The 20,773-nt window shown below is 46.2% G+C and overlaps 2 protein-coding genes across 3 annotated transcripts; one reads left to right on the top strand and one right to left on the bottom strand.

The window, feature by feature from the left end:
- Window positions 1-1,085: 1,085 nt before the first annotated feature.
- Window positions 1,086-15,742, bottom strand: TfIIFalpha (transcription factor IIFalpha). 2 transcript variants are annotated; one of them, XM_077644180.1, is made up of 13 exons: window positions 15,684-15,742; window positions 15,195-15,238; window positions 14,998-15,070; window positions 13,717-13,910; window positions 12,334-12,504; window positions 11,977-12,115; window positions 11,575-11,804; window positions 10,136-10,356; window positions 9,483-9,592; window positions 9,275-9,365; window positions 6,079-6,114; window positions 5,160-5,286; window positions 1,086-1,420 (listed from the first exon to the last, which is right to left on the bottom strand). In XM_077644180.1, the coding sequence occupies exons 1-13, from the start codon at window positions 15,723-15,725 to the stop codon at window positions 1,204-1,206; spliced, it is 1,695 nt and encodes a 564-aa protein (XP_077500306.1). In that variant the 5' UTR covers window positions 15,726-15,742; the 3' UTR covers window positions 1,086-1,203. The 2 variants fall into 2 exon arrangements, with proteins under 2 accessions (XP_077500306.1, XP_077500307.1); XM_077644181.1 differs by lacking the exon at window positions 6,079-6,114.
- Window positions 15,743-15,962: 220 nt separating this feature from the next.
- Nup160 (nuclear pore complex protein Nup160) lies at window positions 15,963-20,227 on the top strand. Its single transcript, XM_077643789.1, has one exon. The coding sequence runs from the start codon at window positions 16,061-16,063 to the stop codon at window positions 20,165-20,167; it is 4,107 nt and encodes a 1,368-aa protein (XP_077499915.1). The 5' UTR covers window positions 15,963-16,060; the 3' UTR covers window positions 20,168-20,227.
- The last annotated feature ends 546 nt before the right edge of the window (window positions 20,228-20,773 follow it).

A 20,773-nucleotide genomic window follows, 5' to 3' on the forward strand; every position in this document is an offset into this window, starting at 1 on the left:
CACGATTGACAGTGGATAAAATTTCTTTAAAAACAACACAATCATCTGCAAATAATCTGACAGACACGTCCCAATGTACTACATCAACCAAATCATTAATATAAATTAAAAACAAAAGCAGGCCTAAGACGCTGCCCTGTGGGACACCAGAAGTAACACATAATAAGATGAACACTACCTAATTTCAACAAACTGTGTCCTACCGCTACCATTAATTTTCCAATTTTCTTCACCATTTCCTTCAACCCATACGCCCCCCAAGCAGGTGTCCCCCAATATGAGACAGATACTGCGCCATTTCCTTTCCCCAAAAAACCAATTTTCCCATTTTTTTCACCATTTCCTTCAGACCTCACAGCCTCCATGGACCCATAAGCCTCCCACGCACTTCGCTGCTGCCTCTTCCCATATTCAGGACGAGAGACTCGGCACAGATGAGTTCAGCGAGCTCTGACACTCTTCAAGTTCATGTGGGAGAAGAAATTTGGAGCCTTAGTTCCATCTATTTCAGTGTTCCCAATGGCTGAACTGTTACAATAATGGATGCATTTTAAGCGTGTCGCAAGAAAAGCCGATTTACAAGCCCATAGTGGCCAACAGCTACTCTGGTTCCTTTAAACTCTTGTCGGGCATATAGCGCTCCGACTCCTTTAAAGTCTTGTCTGATATATAGCGATTATTATATTGTATCGACAAATTTACTTTAAGTTTCATTCCGGCTTTCGTCCATTCGAGCTGAAACCCACAGCTGCCTCCGTTCAACATTTGTGTATTTCGTATGCAGTCCGCTATTGTTCAAGCGTCGCAGCAGCTGCACTCAAAAATCGCATTATCGAGAAGTGTAATCGTAAGCAAATTTTTTCTTCTCACAAAATGCACAGTGACACAAAACACCTTGACTGCAAAGTGCTGGCTGCTGAGAACATGTTGACGTCGAACCTTGCTTCCAATCTCCACGTAGCAATGAGTACACAGTGCATAGACAGTACCCACCCAAGGACCTCAAAACCCTATGACAGGGCCATACGTCATGAATTCACAGCAACAATTTTGAAGCCCTGTTTAATTTCACAATAAAATTCAGCTAAAGTGTATAAAAGCTGAATTTATTTACACAATAGCGTCCCCCACCCCGCAACAATAACAACACTGTGCGCTCCTTGTATAACCACCTACTCACAGCCACGAAATGTCCACCATGGCTCAAGCTTTCATCGACAGGTACAGCTTTCCCTTGATGGTCTGCTTCTCAGGGTTCAGTTTCTTCAGAATCTGAGCAATGGTGTTCACAAGCTTGTCGCTGCTCAGACCTGTCTTCTTGGACTTGAACTTCTGGAGTAGCTCTGTCGTAGTCATGGGCTTCCTAAGTAGGTAGCGTCTCACAGAATCCTCGGTTATGCCTTCTGTGCTTGACGACCAGCTTGAAAACACAAGTGAAAGTGCATGTGTAATTAGTAATACGTAGTATCCCAATACTGTCAACTCTTTGTAATTCATGCTTGAAGAGGACAAAAAGTCTGGTCTAATCATGCGAGGTGCAAATTGAGGGGTTTTTCATTTCATGTCTATACGACCAAAGCACCTGTTTGAATAAAATGGATGTTTGAATTAAGTGAATTAATGAGCCAACTGTATTTTGAACTTTTGGTTCACTGGAGTAAATTTAAGGCTTGGTTAGCCCACTGCACTTCAATGCATTCTCAAACCATTTAACTCAAAAAGTGCTTCAGGTAACTTGATATTTTGATTTTTCTGCTCAAGTACTAGTAACCAGAAAATAGTGTTTCTGTGGCCTATTGCAGTTCAACATAGTCAGTCATGTAGTGATGAACTGTTGCCAATATGTATACTAGATGCCAAGCTAAGTGCTACACCAACGTCTCCACTTTCAAACCTTATTGCCATTTGGTGTATGATGAATGGTAGTTATATCCACATTTGTGGCAAGGTGAAAGTCATGCTGTGACCGATGCGTCGATGACATTTTTTGGTCTTTTTGCAACAGCTTACAGTGCCCAAAACATGAGGTACATTTAGAAGTAGGCCACAAAGGCTTGAGAGAACCGGCAACACAAGAGTTGAGAGAGATGTGATGAAGTACATACTTCCAATCCATGCTGGTTTAAGAAGTTACTGCACATACTGGTAATACATTACGGCAGTTTTAATCCAAAATTTGTGAATTGCGAACATTCAGCTGCTGTGTGCATACTATGTAGCTGATAGAGAAACATAGCAGCTATAAGTGGTAGCATTCAACACTACAAGCAAAAATGCAGAAAAGGTACTCAAACTATACGAAAACTTTTTTTTTATGTATAAAAGAAAGCAGATGAGAAGAGCACAACAAACCGACTGTGCAAGCCATTTTGAAAGAGGAAGAGGGTCAATCTATAACCATTTCTGAAACATGAAAAAGCTGGTCTTTCTCCAGCACTGACACCAAGTATACAAACGCGGAATGTTCGCAATTTTCAGGTTAGCGCTGGCCAGGGTGACAAAGAAATTCAGCTGTGTCGCAACTGGATTTATCACTGCCATGCTCTTCCCATGGCCGTGCTTCCATAAAACCCGAAGTACTGTACACAGCCAAACCCCACTACAGTGAACACTGGCACAGTGAAATCTCCGCAACAATGAAGTATTTCCGATTCCCCGTCAGCAAACTGTACCAGGCAATGCATTTATTTTTCCCCGGAACGAATAATTTTCGGAGTGAGGTTTCATTTCAACGAAATGTTTCCTAGTGAGCAGTCATTTTTTTTTCTAAGCATCCATATATGCCGCTATCTCATAAGGTTTCACCAAAAACAGCTATTGATGACAGACTGCACTTTCAATAGGGCAGTTCATATTCCTTGCGGAATCAGAATTAATAGACACATTTAGTTGGGTGCACGCGTTGCTCACCACGTTTCGTGCATTGTAAATCATGCAAGCATGATACCTTTAGTTGGCTGTGCAGTAGCGTCCCTCAAAAGCATGTGTACACAGTGGCGCCATGTAGTAACAAGAAATTACTGATTACAAGGGTGGGTGCACTGTGAACTTTTTTTTTGTTCCAAAGAAGAAAAACTGCACAAATAGAAGAAAATGTAAAAACTGACAAAAAGGAGAAGAACTGTTTCGCCACGTGTTGTTGCTATAAGGAAATGTGACACTGCATATAGTTAGGCATAAGGGCTTGCATATCACCAAATTATCTTACGGGCTAGTTGTCATTTATACCTGTAGGTATGGGCAAGAGTGTGCGAAATAAAAGCAAACGCCACCATTTAGAGCGAGGTATTGCATCAAAGAATGCAACGGCAACATGCACTTGTTCCAGAGCAGGCGAGCAGTGCGCCGCCATCTTGTCAACACATCCCGTTCACATTCCTGTAGCGTGCATACACCTGCAGGACGCGGCGAGATACATAGTGTTTTGCGCATGCACATTTGTTACCCACAAGGTCTTTGATTACATAAGCCCACTGCATAAGCCTGACTAAAACTGTCTGTGTGTGCACATAAAGTGCGATGCGGCACACGGCTGCCCTCAACAGTTTTGCCGACGGCTTGGACTCCGCGCTTGCGTACCACGGCCGTTGGTACGAGCGGCTTTTGGCTTTCTTGCTCGCATGGCTGACGAATGGATAACGGAAATCAGATCTGCATTCATTTCAGTGCAAAGCTATCATGTCAACAGAAAATGGTGAAAATGCTAAATGTTTTATCACATGTGGTGGCTAGTTCCAAAGCACTGTTTCCAAAACTTCTTGCGGAGCACGTTTGGCCTAGCAGCACTGAGCAAGCAGCGCGCAATGATCCACCGTCGCCCGGTGTACCGGTGGGTAGCATGTCATTGTGAGAAGCCTGAAGTCGGCTAGTCTCCTTTTTGCACCACAGGCAAGCAAGCATCATGACGTTTTATTTATTTATTTATTTATTTTTCAGTCAGGTGAACGAGGCACTGACCTAGTGCAGCCACTGCTGCGTGATGGCATCATGATGGCGATTCTAAGCGACGTCTCAAAAGAATGAACTGCAAGTGTATGCTCATATACCGTGCGTTGCAAAAAACTGTCGAAGAATCGGAGCAACCACATTTCTGGCACGTCGTCTAAAGCAATGGTTTCGAGGTGCATGTGATCCAAACGAATGCGAAGTGACGCGAGTAAGAGCGCACGCCTGCCTAGTCTACACCGAAAGCCTTCTAGCCTCCTAGTCAATACCGCCAGACCCCACCCCACGATCATGTACGCTGCCGAGCGCAAGCCAACCACGGCGAGCCTTGCTCTTATCGGGAACGAAGGAACAACGCTGTGGCTGACACAAACAGGGCACTCATTGCTGCAACAACAATAACGGCATCTAGCAACAAAATACGCTAAGGAATTGCTGTTGTCCGACTCACCAGCAAGGTTACGAGCGAATGTTCGCCCACGCTAGGGCAGGGGAAATACTCCACAGCCAGACGGGACGTGACGCAGGAGAACGTTCTCCCCCACGAGGCTTCGCCCCGCTGGCGAAGAGTGGAGCGCAGCGCCGGACTGTCCGTACGCGACAACGGCTCCCCAGCCAAAAAGAGTCGTCTCCCCCACGCACGTGCAGCTTGTGTAGCTGCAACGCTGGTGACCTCTTTTGTTAGTTAAGGTAACCAAGTAGTAAAGATGCATCGCAGGGAAGCAAACCAAAGGGGACGACACGGGGCAAAGTCCCCACGAGTTTCCCGAAATTAATTCCTCAAAGCCTATGGGAGGAGTTCTCAATCCTTGCAGCCTCGGAGTTTCTTTTGAGCATCTCTTTGAGCATCTTCTAAAGCCCAAGATTTCTCAAAAGTGCTGAGGAGCCTTGTGTGCCTTAGCTTCTGTCTTTTCATGCTTGACACAAATGCAAAAAAAAAGACATGCAGATGCGCAGCCCCTCAAAAAATATCCAAATTCAATTATTAACGACTGGCTCTATAGCAAATCTCTGCAATAGCAGCTACAGTAACATTAGTCCCAAACTAGAATGGGCAAACGAAAGCTGGCAGTTGATGCATGGATGTTTGCTTGTTTGGATGTAAGGTGCTCAGGGAAATCCAAAAAACACTCTGCACGGCATACCGTAAGAACCCCTGCCCTTTGTGATACCACTTCAAATGTTGCGCGCTTAGAACGAAGACTGGAACTCACCTGCTAGGCATTGAAGGCGTGGATGACAAACTGGAATCGTTGCGCGGCCGCTTTGCTGAAGACCCATCCGCTTTAGAGGCCGCTGGAGATTCTTCCATCATTTTGCGCTTCAGGGCTTTACTGCCGCCTGAAGGGGCACACGTGACAAGGTAAGGTCACGATATGCTCAGCAGCCTAAGTAGTGGCCGTCAAAACGTGAAACTGTGCAGCGAGCTGGAGTCTAAACCATGCAATTATCTCTATTTTTCAAGCAACGAATGCAAAAGAATATGTAGCTAGAATATGTATATAGCTATGCAGCTATTGGGAGGAGAGTTAGCTGCCTAAAGGCTGTGCCCTATTTCTTAAATGAACTATGACGAACCATGACAGTGCACTAAGCTTACTACTTGTGTAGGCTATGCTATGCTATTATTACAACACGAGCCAACCCTGCTTTTCCTTTTACTTTTTATTATCACATTACAGTATGTCAGCAAATTTCTGCCAATTTTAATTGCATGACCTAGTGCAGCTAAATGTGCGTAGTATACACATATTGCACGCCATAAACTAAATACACACATGATTAAAATTTAACCTGTTAATTCAGTCTGCACTACGTGTACACTGGTTTAACCTGCACCCTGAATGACTCACGAGCTGTTGTTATACTAATTGCCATATTTATTACTGATATTCAGCTCTGGCAACAGGACACAGCATTGGAATGTCTTTCAGTTCCTTTCCATGCAAAGATATCAACACATGATTTCATAAATCAGTAGACTATCAGCTAGCTATCAGCAAATGCAAACATAACCAACTCTGACTAGACTGATTTTGCATGGTGCAATAATATGTGCCAAGTTTCACAGTTTTACATGACCAAACACATGGCCACAAGGACTAGTGCAATTAAATTTGTTAAGATACTTATCACATTCCCATGGTTCTTGGACCACACTTCCAAGCCCTACAGATGGGTCAAGAATAGATAACAGAGTGGTAGAATTGTAAAACATGGTCATGAAAAAAAAAAAGTGAATGTGATTTATTGATATGAAGCCCATGGTCTTAAAAAGAAAAAAAAAAAGAGGGATGAACACCATAATTTTGCAAACCAAGAAAAGCAGTTTCTGTATTCACAACAGCTGCGCTTTCATGCCCCGTTGTACAATGCCCATTCCGCTCTGCATCTCTAAACAAGAGGTGCAGGCAGGATCAGAATGCGGTAGTACATGGAAGTTAACTGTGTGTTCAAAAAATGGTTTGTGCACACTAAAACTGCTGAATCAGGCCACAGTAAATCTGTATTTTGTTCCTAGCCCATAATTTCACATCTACTACGCACCAGTACAAGAGATGGCGAATTGATACGGCCAGCATAGCGAAACGTGACCCTCAGTTCAAACGTACATCACCTAAAGTTATTATCCTGCACCTGCAAATACTTTGATCCTTACGCAGAAGAGGAAAAAAAAAAAGCCCTCCCACTGCATTATGACTCTGGTATCCTCTTTGCTTCAGTTTTTATCCCATGTAATATTATTCAGTGCCTGCTGGCAAATAATGATTTAAATGATGACGGCTGTTGATCAATTTTGACCGCCCGCTGATCTTCAATGTGCCTGAAGATCTTGGTAGCTGAGCATGCTTGCATTTTGCACGCATTTAAATGCCACCACCAAGCATGCTCCACAGCTGATTGCTATAACCACTGGTGGTGCCCGTTGAGCTTAATATGAAAAGGTCTCTACTATGTGCATTAACTACACTGCTTCATCTGAACTAATAAAGGCTCAGCGCAGAGAAACGACAAGCTTGGGCCCTCCTTCTATATCCATTTTAAGGCAACCCAAGACCATTAAACTGAAACTTGACAAGAATATCTGAAATGTCAACACACGTATTCTATGACTGCATTTTTTGCTGCACATTTATAATATACTGCCGTCAGCACGCAGTCCTGCTGGACTGCGTGTCCTGCACTGATAATACAGCCCCTGAGTGCAGAGCACGGAGTCCGAGACTGGGCTACACAGTGTGTTTGTGGCAGTTGGAGCCAGCTCATGCCCTCCCTCCACCCTAATGTTGTCTCAGACCCAGCAGCCAATGGCCAGCAACGCTAATGTCAGTGGAAGATGAGCGTTTGTGTTAAGCATGCTGATGACGGTACATTTCCTGCCCACCCTCACCTACCACTTTATGTTCCATGAATGACAAAGTAATATGTCGGCAGTTCTAAATGTGTTGGCAAAAGACCCCCACGAATACAAAATAGACGCTCTTTTCTTCCTATGTTTTCCCCTAAGCTTCTGACACTTCTTGACCACAGCATGCAAGCAAACACGATTTAACCATGCACGGAAGTCAGAAGCTTTCATAAGGTTGAACGCCAGAATAAGAAGCCGTTGTACATGCTATTTAATCAAGCCCAAAGTAAAGACAAGCAATGTTCAGAAGCCTGTTTTCCAAATATTTCAGCAGAATATGAACAGCCTGCCTAAAAATTTCACTTTTTCGTAACCATAACGAGGTTTTTCGTCCATTTTTCTATCCAATACTCGTATTAAGAGAGTAAGCATGGCTTCTTATGTTTAGGACTAATGAATGTTCTTGCAATATCTTCAAACCAAAGCGAGCCCACTTTTGCCTGAAACTTGATTCCGTGCCAGAAAACTGCAAAAACACCACAGTGCCGAAGAGTGCATTCATTTTTTTTTCTTTCATGCCGAGCTCAAATTTGGCTCAATTTGTTAGAACGAATTACATTGCACAGCTTATGCTTCTCTATCCACTTACTAAATATCATTATAAAACAGATCTCTTGAGGAATAAATTTGCCTTACCTGGTAATGCAACCAAGCAGGGGCAGAGAGTCTAAATGTACTAGGTAACCTCACTCTGCACACAAAACAGTCTGAAACATTCTTGCATCCCGCAAAAAGCAGTTGACTGATTAAATAATCAAGGTTCAAAATTGTCATTGTCAATGTGTACTTCCAGTCTAGACTGATGTTTTTATACATGTTCTGGAGACTTCATTTTACATACTTAATGTGAAACCAATATTGTCATAGGCTGTACTGTCTATGTTTGGGCTTATCTATTCAAATGTTCAAGCTGTGCTAAATTCACTTGTCTCTTACTTCTCACTTGCATTACTGCTTATGCTTATGCATATGTTATATTCCACCCTGCTAAAATGCCCACTGCATGAATTGTACTATTTGTAAATAAATAATAATACAATATCAATAAGCCTTTTCATACCAGTTTCCTGAAAAAGCAAAGAGATGAGTCACTGAGACCAAGAAATGCAAGGGACCATGAAAAAATTACATTCATCGCTATTTCCAGATGCCAGCACAGATGTGGTGGGGACTGGGCCTATGGCCTCTATGTGCTGCGTGTGATGGCATAAGAATTAAGCAGTTCCACCATGGCTCTCCTCGCTTCATCTGTATTCATTGCTTTCAATTGCTACCAGTCTCTACAGATGACCTGCAATTATGTAAAGTGCTTTTTCACTTTGCTTATCCGCTTCGGGCCCTATTTATTATCGAAAAAGGGGAAGCATTTAAATTTTCCAAATTTTTCAAGGAGCACACCAAGATTATTTCTATGCTGTGACACAAGTCTAGTTTGAGGGTCTCAATTATACACTTATTTTGACTTATCCCTGTCACAAGACGTGATGTAAATAAATTGGTACTTTTTAGCCATTTCAAATCACTCATGCTTGCAAAACAAACAAAAGGAAATGCGCACTTACTAGACCTGTACCAGAGCTACAGTAAAACGCAATGATGTGCATCATAAAAACTATATTTTTTTTGCATTAATGTCGCATGCCTGGCTTGAAATGGTCCCATAGAAAATTATGCAGATAGAAGACTATGCACTTTCTTCCTGCATCCAGATTAGTGGACACTACACCTTGCATACAAGGATTAGAGTGTTGTTTGCACGTACAAATGTGGACACAATGCCTGAAGGGGTTATTCTTGTTGGTTTCCAAGTTATCTATGCTATTACTTTCAATATTGAGCACTAAGCACCCCACACAGCGTCATCAGGCATCAGCTCTGCAGGCATCAGACAATGCCTGCCAAGTGTGCTGTGCCACTTACCCTTGCCCTTCTTCTCGTCGCTCACATGCTTGGTCGGTGTGTTAGCGCGGCTACTGCTCGCGCTCTCGCCGCCATTCTTCTTCTTTGGTTTCTGTCAAAAAAAAAAAAAAAATGCCCAGTAAGGAACGACTCATCTTACTTGGACAGAACTCACAATGCAAGATAGGAGAGGAGGAACAATAAAAAGCCAAAACCACACTCTGCCTACCTGCATGAACATGGCCGACTGGAACTTGGAGTCGTCAAAGTCAGAGTCCGAGGACTCAGAGCTAGACTCTCCGGATGAGTTGCCCTTGGATGCACTCTTCGAAGGCCCAGCTTTTGATTGTACAAAGAAATTGTGTTAATAATTGTGCAGAACTAGAAGCAGTGCACACGTCTAATAGCGAACAAAAAACATTTACCGATGCGCTTTCATCTGTGAAATGAAATTTGGCAAGAATAAAAGCAACAAACACGGCTGAAAATGCTCGACCAGAATGGCTACAACTCATAGTCAGTGCTTACTGTAACATGCTGCTGCGCTATACCTCCGTGCATAGCCGCAGTGCACATCGCTGTGCTCCGCAGCTATACAGAAGCCTGCTGCAAAGTTTTGGGTCAGCAGCAGCGCCCATTATGTGCAGAACACAAGAGCCGCACTGCTAAAATAAAAAGAGGCAATGAAAAGTGACTAATCTTTTCTATGTCACCTGCTCTAGCCAATCCCTTTCCTTTACTGGCTTCAAAAACGGTGAGATTCCTCGATAAAGAATGCTTTAAATCTCACTATAGCAAAATTCAGCTCCGCCTACACCGAGTAAAACTGTACCACAGTGCAAGTGAACCTGCAGGCAAGCCTCATCGTTAAGTCCTCCTCACCGTCTTTCTTTTCGGCCTTGGACTTGGGCTTGGAGGAAGTGGACGACTCGGTGCCCTTCTCCTCCTTAGCGGCAGCCTCCTCCTCCCCCTCTGGTTTCTCTTCCTCCTTCTCAGCCTCTTCTTCCTCGTCCGACTGGTCCACAGCCCGCAGGGCGTCTTCGTCCTCGACGCCCTTTAGCTGCCGGTTGGCCTTCTCGTCTTCAGGCTCCTCCTCTTCCGAGCTGCCATGATAGTACAGTAGTGTCTCGATGATACTATCACGGTTGATGCGAGTTCGTAAAATTCCCTGGCCAGAGCGCGTTGTGTATGATGTGCAGTAACACTCCCGCACTACTTCGAACGACACGAATATGCAAGCCACAACTGTTCCCCCATACACTTAGCACTGCCTGCACATCGCCAACGCCGCGATTGCCAGTAACACGGTATGTGCCGTGAGGAGTGAGTGCTAGCACGCGGCCGTAAATTTTGAGTTTTAGTGCACAATCTGTGTCCTTATACCGTGATCTGCCTAGAAAGGCACCCAGCTACACCTGTGCGCAGGTGTGCGCTCCCTGTAGAAGCGGGTAGCGGAGTGGAAATTAGTTGCATTATAATTTCAGCTAGAAGACTTACAGTACAAGAAATGACTAAAGCATGACACAGGAGGGATCTGAACCCATGACTTTCGCGGGCCTTGTGCAGTGCTCTACCGATTAAGCCACAGCAATGGCAGTCTCAGCTTGCTTTTGAAGGTGTTTGCGTTGCGTACGGCCTAACTTTGAGAGTGCTCACTAGCACCACCCCTAACCGCAGCAGCAAATGTAGAACATCCTTTGATATACTGCAACTGTGGTACTAAAAAAAGGGCTGCCATGATGGCGAGGAAACAAGTCAGCATCAATTCTGATAATGTAAAGATACCACTGTTAATACTGTAGTAAATTCCTCTTCACAATACATAAATACCTATGCAAACTGCTCATTCATCATCCTGAAGCAATTGCTATCAAACAGCAGCCCATGGACACTTTGTGATCATCAAAGATGCTCATGAGGACTCTAAAAGCTTCACCAAAACCAGAGGTCAAAGTGCTAGCGGATTGGCATTTCCGTTTACTGTAGGCACAGTTACCGTAGCAGAGTTCTCCTGTATTCGAGCACTTCAGCATAGTGCCACACATGATCGCTTTTTCCGTAAAATGTCATCCTCCCTAGAGAACCTTTGAACCCAACACCAACAACACCCCCTGCAGACTCCACACTCCTAATATCTAGGCCACTGAAGAACTCCAAAATTTAGCTGGCTTTTAGAGCTTCCAAAAACTGGGTACAAGAAATGTATCGAGTTCAATTCTGATTAAAGAACCCAGGCAAGGAACAAACTGCAGGCCACACACTGCTCGGAAAACGCCGTGACTTGACAAGATTTCCGAACCCAAAGGACTCTCTCTCCTCACCTCGAGGCCGACATGTAGTCCACTTCGCGATCATCAAAGTCCCCTTCATCGCTCTCCTCCCTTGCCTCATCATCCGAGTTGTTCTTCTTCTTTTTCTTCTTCTTGGCATCCTCACCTGCCTTGCCCTTCTTCTTCTTCTTGTTGCCAGATTCGTCGTCGTCCTTGTCACCATCCGAGTCATCACCCTCGCCATCAGAGTCGCTCACCCAGTCGTCCATCTCTGTAATTTGCTGCCAGCCACAGCAAGAGTGATCCAAGGATACAATTTCCATACACACCAAAAATACTGCGACAAAACACAGCAGCCAAAACTGCCCAACTGATCCTATAACGGGCATGACAGCATGGCAGTAAGATGACACAAAAGGACCTAGACACAATATAGAAAGAAAGAACACTCACAAAGTCCCGGTTCGACTCCTTCTTGCCTTTCTTCCCCTTTTTCCCCTTTTCCTCCTCCCCCTCATCCTTCGCTCCTTCTTCGTCAATGGCCATCTTCTTGCGGACCATGATGGAGAAATGGTTCATCACCTTGTCCCTCCTGCACACACGTCAGCCCCTTCAGGTGAGACCAACACTCATCTGCACCACAAACGACACCATTTTCACTCAACTTCTGATGACAGCCTAGCATCCCTCGACAAACTACAGTGCAAAAAATTGTGGCAACCCCCTGAGCAAGTACAGAGCAATCCTCTTTTTTATCGATTTAGTGCATTAATGCCTGCAAACCGATAAAAAAAAAGAAAGCAAGCTCACCTTTCAAATTCCACTTCTGCTTCTTCAGCTGTGAGTGCCTTAAAGCGATTGACGGGGTTGAAATTGTACCACTCCTCGATGGGGAATGCCTCGAAGACACCGTCGGGGGCTTTGCAGAAGACGTAAAAGGATGTGTTCTCTGCAACACCTCCCTCTCGTATTGCTTTGAACCTGAAGACACAAGCAACAGATGCCACTAAGCGACGGCGGCTAAACCTCATGTGCACTCGCAATGTCACATGGATGTCGACGCAAAATAACTAGGGACTGGTGCACACAAATGATAACTACTAACGAAAAGTTATAATGAAAGTGAACAAAATGCCACCCTCAACTCAATATTCAGAAAGCCTCTAAGAGTTCCTCTAACTCTTCCCATTATGCATCTGTGTGGAGCCAGTTGACAGCCGACAGCTTTCGTTTTCCTTTTATTTTTACAGCCCACGTGGTCATTTTACTCACCAATTAAACACCAAGAAGAGACTAATAGAGAGATTTTACTCATTTTTGGCAAACAACTTTGATTTGATATCTAAAAGCAATGTTTTTGACCAAACATGACACAACAAGACTTCTCACAATTCCACTCAAAGATGACCATGTATAATGCACCATACTCCAGGGTAGTCAAACCATTATGAAAGGCTCTAGCCTGAGCAAAACTTCAAGGTGAATTCTGGAGAAAGCAATGCACCGGGTTACCACAGGTTACTCCAAAATCTTAACTTTCTTGCAGTACTACGCATACTGTATAGCCAGGATTGAGAGAGCCCATCATGGGCCAAACTGATGACCTCCTCAGTCAAGCTGTGTCATGTGACACAGTATACAATGATGTGTTTTTTGGAAAGTGTACACAAGCGTGTTGCCCATTTTTGTTCCGTGCACCTAAAAAAAAAAATGTAGACAAGACAAAATACCCAACCATTTCAATTAGAATATTTGAGTCATCTCATTTATCTACCACCGCTTTACTCTATAGAATATAAATGTGACAGAATTCAGTTACAGGGTAACTAAGGACGCGATTAACTGCAGAGACATAAGAGAGACCTTCTGAGAAAATTTCATTTAAAATTTTCCCCGCTACTCGATTTAAACTTGCGACGTCGACTCCAAAAAGGACTCAGTGATCACCACTTCAAAGTGAATGACAGTCAGCCTCGCCTCTGAGATGTGCTCCCGAACAACTGTGACGACGCCTCACAGTTTGTTCGTGAAATCAGCCGGTAATGGCGGCACCTGTGTTATCTTGGCGTTTTATAGCTTATGAAAGCTGCATTTTCAGTGAAGCTAGTGTTTTGTGTCATTAGAATGCGGCAATCTGTCAATACAGACCAACTTCAAAGTGTTCTCACTGCTCATTACAGCACTGCTACTCACTTCTTGCCTCCCTTGCCGCCGACCCGAAGCAACCAAGGCTGGTCGTCAGGGTTGTACTTCTTCATGATGATCCCGTACTTCTTTCGGCGGGCCTCCTCCTTTTGGTCCCGGCCAAACTCGCTACCAGCGCCAAATTTGGGCATGTCCTCCTCGAGCTTGAACTCCTTCATGTTATTCTCTCTCTCCATGCGAACCTAAGAAAGCACAAAACAGCGTAAACAGGAGTGAGAAGATAAATCAGCCTGAGCACTAGTAAAGAAAAATACTGCATTAACTCGAATGTAAAACGAATTTCTTTACTGATTATAGAACTGAGATGTCAAAACAATCAATTCTATGGAAGAATTTAATTTTTTCCTGCGCCATGCTAGCAGAGGTGATCCTCGTGTTATAGTCATGATCACACTACATTCGTGTAAACAGGGTAATCTGGTCATGACTTCAATAAGGCCTAGCAGCCAAGGCACTTTTCCTACTAGACAAATACTGGTGTAAAAATGGGATTGATCCCAATCACACAAACCACGGCCTAAGCTTTGAAGCTGCTGCACAAATTAATTTATAGAAGTGTCATGTAAACTTGCCAGTAACTAGAGGAACAGTATACGAGCACTTGTTAAAAACAGAATTAGTGGCGGCTCCGAAAGAATGTACAGCTGTCACTAAATGAACCGTGATAACATGAGCGTGAGGACTCTAAATTCTGTGTTGGAGTGAAGTGCACATCGTTCAAGAGTTGTTCAAAAAGATTAACAATCACGGAGCCTCAATTTGAAATGCCGCATTCAGTGAAAACCCTCACAGCAGGCACGAGCCAGTGCAAAATAATCTAAAGTCATGTGTTCTTAAAGTTGCGCTTCATTCGCTGACAACTATATGGTGAGTGCACTGTTAAATAAGGCTGTTTTCTCTAAATTCAGCAGTGTTACAAGTAACTGCCATCATCTAATCGGTTCTTATCCTTCTTAATCGGTTCTTATCCTTATCCTGAATTCTTTCATGTCCTTTGTTTGCACAGAGTGCGCTGCTGTGTACGCATAAGTGTGGCTACTCAGGGAAAACTAATAGCAACGGACGATATGTTACGTGACCAGCGGCCCAAGCAATTCATGTGCTAGCGGCGCTCATTTCAGCTTTAACAAAAATCGCACCTAAGGTGATGTTCACCACGCATGCGCAGTTTCTTAGAACGTTAAACTGCGCTAACAGACTAAGTTTTCCATCATAAGATGTTCCACCAAATGGCCCCTGAACGTATGCTTTCAAATACAAATAACTTACCTGGGTCCAACTGGATATGTCTTGCTTGTGCGCTGCATTGAACCGCATGACATGGTAGCGTTTCTTCGTTTGCCTGCGTAAAGAGGCAAAGTACTGCGCGTGAAACAGACACCCAAGCCCCTTACCCAAAAAAAGAGACGTCAGCCACCTGACCGCAAGAAAAGGATGCATCATGACTCAATGAACAGCAAACTTACTTCGGAATACGGACGATGAACTCTTGCCCTTGCTGGCTGGCGCCCTGAGGTCAAGAAACAAGTGACATCAGAGAAATTGACACTGAAAACTATGACAAGTCTGGATGATTATTATAGCAGCGCAGCTGACGCGGACGAGAGACAACACATTACAGGGCGCCGTATTGTATCCCGGTACCATGCTTATGGACACGAAGTTAGCCTTCGAAAATCCTGGAGATATAGCCTGTACACAGAGTTAGCCCTACAACGAAGCCGGGAACTGACAGATTGTCACAGAAGCGCTTCAAAACATACGGGTCCTTGTCGTTTTTTCACACGCGGCCGACCTCGTTAGCTTCTGTATGCGTCCAGTGCGCACAATTGACCCAGTACGTATATGGAGAAACTAGAAATATTTCGCAAATGTTTCGCAAACAGTACGCCGCGTGAAGATTGCAAATCGACAGCAGGAATAAATCAATACGCGAAAAAAACCTCGGACATTACCGAGGACGTGCTGGAAGTCGGAGCTGCCATTGACATTGACATGCCGCAATGGACGACAGCGCCGCACCAGCCACAGGAACAACATAAACGTTTTGTATGATTTTACCAATACAATTAAATTAACAAAATTTTTTATAACGCTAAAATATTTATTTAGTACAATTATTGTTATCTTATTACATCTTTATATCAGAGCCGCGCATTGAAAATAAATTGTACGAGATGCACATTAACAGTAGCGCCACTCACAACGCGAGCCAAGCACGTAAGCGCGGAAATATCAAGCTTTGATCAAGCCACCCCTGTGGCCGTTTCGGACGCGCGCTCGTTGGACGCATGGCTGCATTTGTTTGGGAGTCACAACAAAACGTCTCGCCATGCTTGAAGGCACCAAGTACGTGAGATACGTAGAAGTTCCTCTTCGCGAGACGTCGGCGCCAAAATGGAAGGAGCTGACTATCAACACAGGAGCGGCGCAGAGCACGCTCGAAGACATCAAACTCGCCGAGCGCGCTGGCGGTTACGCTTACCAGGAGGACACGGCGCTGGGTAACACTACTCGAAACCGGTTCATCTACTGGAAGACCAACCACAACGTTCTCGAACTCACCGAGGAGTCTCTGGACGTGAACCTTGTGGGGAACAAGCTGCGCCTACGGTTCCAGCACACCCCTCTCCTCGAAGGAGTGTCCATCTTCGAGACCAGGAACTGTCTCGTCGTCCTCGCCGCTACGATAGCGAGTGTTCACCGCATCTCGTTTCCGCACCCTCGCGTGCTCAAGCCAGACCCGCGCTTTCACACGACCTCCAGTGGCCGCTCCGTCTTCTTCGACGCTTCGGCGGTGTTGCTTCGCGACTACCACGTCCTGAACCACGCGGGTCTGGGCACCACTCTCTCCCACAACTCGTGCAGCTGGCTAGGGGTCAATGGAGAGGCCATCTTCGTACTAGGGACCAACACCGCCTCGCTGTTCGTGGTGTCCATCGACCCCCTCGAAGCGGGCGGTAAGGTGTCGTCTATGGAGATACGGAAGAGCGTCAGCGTATCCCGCTTCCTGACCGGTATCCTTCCCACCTCGATGCGGAGCGACGAGGCATCGTTGAGCCTGGTCTGCCACCAAGCCGACGACGACATCTTCATCTTTGCCCTCTCCAAGGACCTGCGCATCCGCCAGTGGTCCTACCGGAATCAGGACTTGCTCGCCGAGTGCTCGGTGATGGACCACTGGCCGTCTACAAGGTCCACCTTTCGACTCACCGGTCGTCACTCGTGCATGGTGAAGGCAGTCGACCCGTCCGGTGCCGTGTACCTCGGCGTCTACGCCTGTTTCCCGGAGGGGAACCAGTTCTTTGTCTTCCACCCCTTTCAGCCTCATGGTGGTGGCTACAGGTTGGCTCTGCTCACAAAAGTCAGAGCACCTGAAAATGACCTAGTCGACTTCTGCCTGTCAGGTTCGTCTCTCTGGACGCTTTGGGTCAACCAGAATGATGAACCGCTTATCTGCATGCTGAACATTGACAGACCCAACAGCCCCAGTGGTACCTGGGCTAGTGTCCATCTGCAGCCAAACATTCCGCCGGAAAAAGTAACCATGCCAGCTGCATTGGATGCGCGAGAATTCTACCTTGAGAAAATCTTTGGACAGAACACTTTCTCCTACAACACCCTGTCCAAGGCATTGAGCATGTACAGCAGGCGCGGAGAGGTGACATCAACCAGTATTGATTTTGGCTGCCATACTCTGAGGGATGACATTGTGGCAGCTGTCGAAGCAGAAATGCACACAAGTGCAGTGGAAGTTGAACTTGGTGATCAAGAGTATGTTAATCTAGCCATGAAGTGCTGGGGCAAATTCTATAACACCTGTACTCAGTACCATGAGGTTGGGCTGAAACCATTGGGCTTGTTTGTGGACCCAAGCACAGGAATGACCGCACTCATTCGACGTGACCACGTGTCTCTGCTCAGGCCCTGCGAGTGGCAGGAAGGCTGCATTCTCTCCGAAGAGCTGTCTCCCTGGTACACTGGGGAACCGGACAGGGGTGTCCTTACGCTTTTGTCCTGCCTCAAGATGCTGAACGGCTGTTTGACTTCAGACATGCTGGTAGAGTTTGCACAGGGCTTGTATCACATGGAAGATGTGCAGTGCCTCAGCAGAAAAGTTGTTGACCAGCTGTTGAGTGGAGAGCATCGCACTGCGGTGAACAGGATCATCGACACTGTCCGTAGTGCCGTGTTGTTTCTGAGGGAACTTGTAGACTCCATGGACCTTGCACTAGTGAACTTAACTGTGACAAATGCCGAAGACTTCCCTTTTGACTCCTGGAGCCTTCTGTTTGGAAGTGCAACTGGCTGTGACTTTGTGGCCACGTGTCTGCACCAGATAATGAAGTTTCGCTTCATTTTCTGCCAAAACCTACTCCTGCTGCAGGGCCTTGTGGTTGCTGCTGGGAGGACAAGGAACGATCTTGGTCGCCAACTCGACTTCATTAGCACTGTAATCCCCGAAACACAGAGGCTGGTACGAGCCTATTACGTAGCTCTATGGGCTACGGAAACTGAAGGCAACCCCGTGTCCAGTGTTCTTGAGGGAGGCATCAGCAGGATGTCTCTAAGTAGCAGAAGTGATGGCTTTGGAATCATTAGCCAGAACACCCAGCAGCCTAGCCTAATTCGTCTGTTTTTGCGGGATGGTGGCGGAGAGTTGGTGAGGCGACAGCTCTCTGCAAAGTACCAGCTCGAAGTTAGCCAAATCTGGGAAACTATTCTTCCATCGTACATCTCAACAACGGGGCAGCTCGTATGGCCACTTACGGATGAGTACGCTTTTCCCAAGTCTTTGCTGGACCTTGGCCAGCACCTTCAGCTGCAAGAATATGCTCGGCTGCTTGGAGACTGGTGCTGCAATAACTGGGAGACAAGGACATTCCTGTTGGCTACCAGCTTGCTTGGATGCAATGAGCACCACAAGGCCTGCATGCTTTTCCAGAAGCTTGCACATGGACATGTCCCCAGAGAACCCTACATTCAACAACAGATTGAGAGGATGGTGAGTGGCGATTCAGCACAAACACTTTCCAGGATACCACTCTACTTTCTCAGAGTAATCAAGGCATTCGAACAGGCCAGGTGCCCGGAGTGCATTATCACTCTTGCAGACATGGCTCTGAAGTGCACACCCAGGGATGACCCAAATGTCCCAGTGCTGTGGTCGCTGCTGTTCAAATGCCAGTTGGAACTGTCCCATGTGACAGAAGCCTATCATGCCATGATCCAGAATCCAAACAGTGACCATCGCAGTAACTGCCTGCGGCAGATAGTCGTGGTGCTGTACGAGAGGCAACAGCTGTCAACTTTTGTAACGTTCCCATTCAAAGGGGTTGAAAGTGAAGTCATCAGCATACTGGAAGCTAGCGCGAGAGCCACCGACCTCATTGGGCATCATTACTACGATGTCCTCTACGCCATGCACGTGAAAAGAAGCCGGTATCGAAGGGCTGCGTCAGCAATGTATGAACAGGGCCTCCGGCTGCACCTTGAAGTTCCCGGAACCAGAAGCCTGAAGCGCCAGGAGCTATGCCTGCTCACCGCTATCAATTGCCTGCTGCTTGTCAAGCCTGAAGATGCCTGGATTGCCATGCCAGTCCTTGTTGGCAGCCCACCGGACCGGTCACCAAAGCGTGACAGTGCTGGCGAGGAAGTCCCGCAGCCATCTACCAAGAAAGTGGGGGTGATCCAAGTTGAGGACATCCGTAGCAAGCTCTCTCTAGTACGTGCTTGGCTTTTGCTCATCGAATCAGGCCAAGAAGGCTTGGGCATGCCACTCACTCCCGATGAGACTGTACTTCTCCTAGTGGCCTGTGGCCACTTCAACGTTGCCATTCGTATCTGTCAGCAGTTTTCAATGAAGTTGGATCCTGTATTTGAGGGCGTTGTCCAACAGTGCATGAAGAGCGTGCAAATCCAGTCTGTCCAGGGAGCTCGCACCATCAATCCGCAATGGATAATTGAAAATCCAAAGGCCGTATTGGACATCCCTGGTCAGGCGTGGCTTCTTCTTCAGCACTACCTGCAGCAGTACGAAAGGGAACCGGGAACAACTCGCTACCACCGCTTAGTTGCGAGCAAACTTCTATGCAATGGCTACACATTGCCGGCATGGTTGAGCGCGTCCTATAAGCTGCGCGATGCACCCGAGCTCCTGCGGCTTCTCATTGCCTACAGGCGTTTCGAGGAGGCAACGGACGTGTCGGTTGAGTACATCGATGCTGTGTTGGGGAATGGCAAGGAGTACTTTGGCTTGTCCACAGCGCTGCATGCCTCTTCGCCTCCTGTCTGGCTGCCGCACACGACTTTTGATCGTCTTCTCGTGGTGCTGAAAAGTATGCCCCAAACTGAAAGCCAGCACCAAAAACTGAGCCACAAGTTGAGAGACTACTTCAAGGTACTCGAGCGTGTGTCTTTGACCATGCGAAGGGTGTGATGTCCCTTGTCATTTCAAAAATGCATTTTTCTGTTTTTCTATAATAAACACGTTGCTTTATTTACTGTTCTTGATGACTTGGATGCCCCCATTATGGGGCACCACATCAGTAAAAACGTGACCAGGCTTGTCTAGAGTGCTCGAGCTGTGGCTGGCAGAGCAAAAGATGCGAAATTTTTAGGCCTGTGTGAATATTTGGTCAAATAGGAGGTATTCTATTCGAACTGAATGTATTTGTCTCAAGCGAATAATGTTTCTGGAATTCTTGCTTTGTACTCTGGGATCACAACGCGGCACGCGCGCAGCCAAAGCCATGATTCCGCGCGTACGCCGGAGCCAGTCTCCACATGCTCGCGGTAACCGACACAAGTAGGAGGAAGCGCAGCACCCATATCTGTACCTGCCAGCAGTGCACACGCACCGTAATCGGCATGGCGGCATGCCAGTTTAGCATAGCACAATGCGCTTTCGTGCGCCTCTAGCGCACACTCACTGATTGGTCCCAACGGGAGAGGCGCCTTGTGGCGTCCCCGAGACTTGCATGGCGGACGCTCTAACAGCTGGGCGCCCCACACCAGCTGTTGTGTGCAAAGTGCGGCGCGCGGG

Source organism: Amblyomma americanum, chromosome 11 (assembly GCF_052857255.1).
Source record: "Amblyomma americanum isolate KBUSLIRL-KWMA chromosome 11, ASM5285725v1, whole genome shotgun sequence".
Taxonomy (NCBI): domain Eukaryota; kingdom Metazoa; phylum Arthropoda; class Arachnida; order Ixodida; family Ixodidae; genus Amblyomma; species Amblyomma americanum.

Excerpts from the sequence above, each read along its gene's own strand:
- TfIIFalpha (XM_077644180.1), bottom strand. The coding sequence starts at position 15,725 with ATGTCAATGTCAATGGCAGCTCCGACTTCCAGCACGTCCTCG. Across the intron at positions 10,357-11,574 it reads GACTACATGTCGGCCTCGAG|CTCGGAAGAGGAGGAGCCTG; the intron begins GTGAGGAGAGAG and ends CTATCATGGCAG. Across the intron at positions 9,593-10,135 it reads CAAGGCCGAAAAGAAAGACG|CTGGGCCTTCGAAGAGTGCA; the intron begins GTGAGGAGGACT and ends TACAATCAAAAG.
- Nup160 (XM_077643789.1), top strand. The coding sequence starts at position 16,061 with ATGCTTGAAGGCACCAAGTACGTGAGATACGTAGAAGTTCCTCTTCGC.